Below are 2,556 nucleotides of genomic sequence, written 5' to 3'. Positions count from 1 at the left end.
AAAAAATCCTCAAATCATGCAGGTTTTCTACCCCTTCAGTGGAAATTATATACTACAGCGTCCTTATGCATTTTTTTTTTCTTGACCTCCATAAAAGACGCTCTACGTGAAACAATGGTAAGAGATTAAATGCATGAAATATCAACAGGAAAAACACTCTACATGTTTCAAACACACAATCATGTCACATCCTCAGTTATATTGATTTGATATCTAAATTGAATCTTTGCACATAAAATTTGGAAAAGTCCAAAGAAGCTTAAAGAAATAATATAAATGTACCTCTCTAAAAGATGAATCTTCTGTTTTGGTCTATCTCCTTTGATAACAAAGAAACACGATGTTACAAGCTCCTCCAAGTTTGCCAATTGCAGAAGCTTTAAATCCCTCCTCACCTAATAATTATCAAACCACACAAAACCCAGAATTACTTATTAAGACACATTGCATACATGCAAAAGCAATTGTAACTACACATTTTCCATTCAAATTTCCACGCAAATCCAATTACTCTTAAAAAAAAAAACAGAGGAAAAAAGCTTCCACAAAATTTTCCAACACTAAGCAATTTCACATCATTGAACACTGACTTCAGAAAAACTAAACTATAGTGTGCATACCTTCAAAAGATGCTGGAAATAGGAACAGCGGCGGTGCTGGTTCTTATTCTTGTATACCAATCTTTCAAGGATGCCATATTCAGACTGCAGATGCGAAAGCATAGATGTTATTCGTCCCTCAATTGTTTCAAACTCAGTACCCATCGAATCCAAGAGCAAAACTATGAACTGCGAACCAAACAAAAACTGAACACAATTCATGCATTGTTAGTGCATTTAGGTGTCGAGTGCCATAATAATATGAAAGTTTAAACTTTATAAAGTGCAGACACAAGTAATAATATTCAACAGCATCCTAACAGTGTAACCAGAAAACAAACTTGTAAACAATGTTATTGAAACCTCAATCTAACTCGTAAGATCGTACCATGTTACAATCTTACTTGTTCATTGCGATTGGAATCATATGCAAGATCACACATTCTGGGCAAAATCTTTGTGGGATCGAGAGGAATCGCATCCCAGATCGTGAAATGACTCTAGTTTCGCTTTCTTATCAAGTTTTTGTTCCAAACCCGGCAAGGGTTCATGCAGAAACAATTCTAAAAAGAGGGTGACTATATATTACATCAGTATATGTAATAATAATGAGTTTATCCCTTTTTTCTAAAAAAAAATAAAAAATAAGAGCTTATCCCTTCAAAACAACAAAAAGTGCTTAATTAGTTACTGTGATGCTCACCATGACGCCGAACAAATTGGACTTGGAGCTTTTTCTCTATACTAAAACCAAACTCTACATAAGACATTAATATTTCCCCAAATTTTCAAACAGACCTGACTTGAAATTTAATGGCATAATCGACACATGAATCAAAATACTTTAATTAAGAAGAGGACTCAGACCTCTATAACTTGTAGAAGAAATCTTTATCTTTATAATTTACAAAACAAACATGCACACCAATCTATATCTACAATCGCACCGCTTTAGTGCTCAATCACGTATTCGAGAGGAGTGGAACTCATTTGCGACGCAAAGAATGCATTGCCTTTTGCAGTGGCGACTATCCCGTCCGCAATTTGCGCTTACGTGCGCTATGGGAGAGGGGAATAAAAATTTAAGAAAGGAGAAAAACCTAGACACTCACTTTTGCGGTGGTGGCTGCGTTTTCCGACGGCCAGCTTTTGAGTTCAGTGCAATTCCAATGTGCGTTTCTGATACAGAGGACAAAGCCGACGGCCAGTTTATGTTCTGTTTAATTAAATAAGTTAAATTACATATGTGTCCTCAACTTAATTTCAAGTAATCTTTTAATCCTTTATTTTTTTTTTTTCGACTTAGTCATTTATTTTAATTTTAAATGACAATTTGATATTTTATGTTTTAAAATTTCAACAACGTTATCCTTTTTTAAACAAAAATTCAAAAAAAAAAATCAATCAAAACTCATAAAATTAATTATATTCTTCAATATAATACAAATTTCATCAAATCCGTAACACAAATCTTCAAATAAACTCAGATTTTCATACTTTATTTGATATTATTAGGAATAAAGGACTAAATCGGAAAAAAAAAAAAAAAAAAAGATAAAAGACTAAAACGTTACTTGAAATTAAATTAAAGGACCACAAATGTAATTTAGTCAACTAAATAATACTGATTCTTTTCAAATAAAGTCTTAGTTTTAGATCTCTTTTAAAATATCTTTTTTTCTTTTTTAAATTTTTATACGAGTGAAGGTCTCAATCATATATTAAAAACTCATGTTTGATTAACCAAAGACAAAAAAGAATTTAATTTTTTGCATAATCAATATTTAAATTAATAATATTTGTATTGATGTATCCGGTGGCGGATCTTGTTGAAAATAGTTAAAAGCATCTCTTAAAATTTTTAATTTTTTTTATAAATAATAACGATAAATTAATAAAATAATATTAATATATTATTAAAATATTTTTAATTTATTGATGGCGAGAAAACCATCAC

General features: G+C 31.1%; 1 protein-coding gene across 1 annotated transcript in view; it reads right to left on the bottom strand.

Moving 5' to 3' along the window:
* The window catches only part of LOC101503684 (uncharacterized), a 9,395-nt gene extending 7,532 nt beyond the window's left edge, over positions 1-1,863 (bottom strand). The window contains exons 1-3 of the mRNA XM_004511373.4: positions 1,712-1,863; positions 621-806; positions 283-395 (exon numbers count right to left, since the gene is read on the bottom strand). Of these exons, the coding sequence (XP_004511430.1) occupies positions 283-395; positions 621-764 (257 nt within the window). The 5' untranslated portion in view covers positions 765-806; positions 1,712-1,863. The remainder of the gene's footprint in view (positions 1-282; positions 396-620; positions 807-1,711) is intronic.
* Between the last annotated feature and the right edge of the window lie 693 nt (positions 1,864-2,556).

The sequence above is a fragment of the Cicer arietinum genome, chromosome 8 (genome assembly GCF_000331145.2).
Source record: "Cicer arietinum cultivar CDC Frontier isolate Library 1 chromosome 8, Cicar.CDCFrontier_v2.0, whole genome shotgun sequence".
Lineage (NCBI taxonomy): Eukaryota > Viridiplantae > Streptophyta > Magnoliopsida > Fabales > Fabaceae > Cicer > Cicer arietinum.
This window is presented reverse-complemented; position numbering and strand designations above follow the sequence as displayed.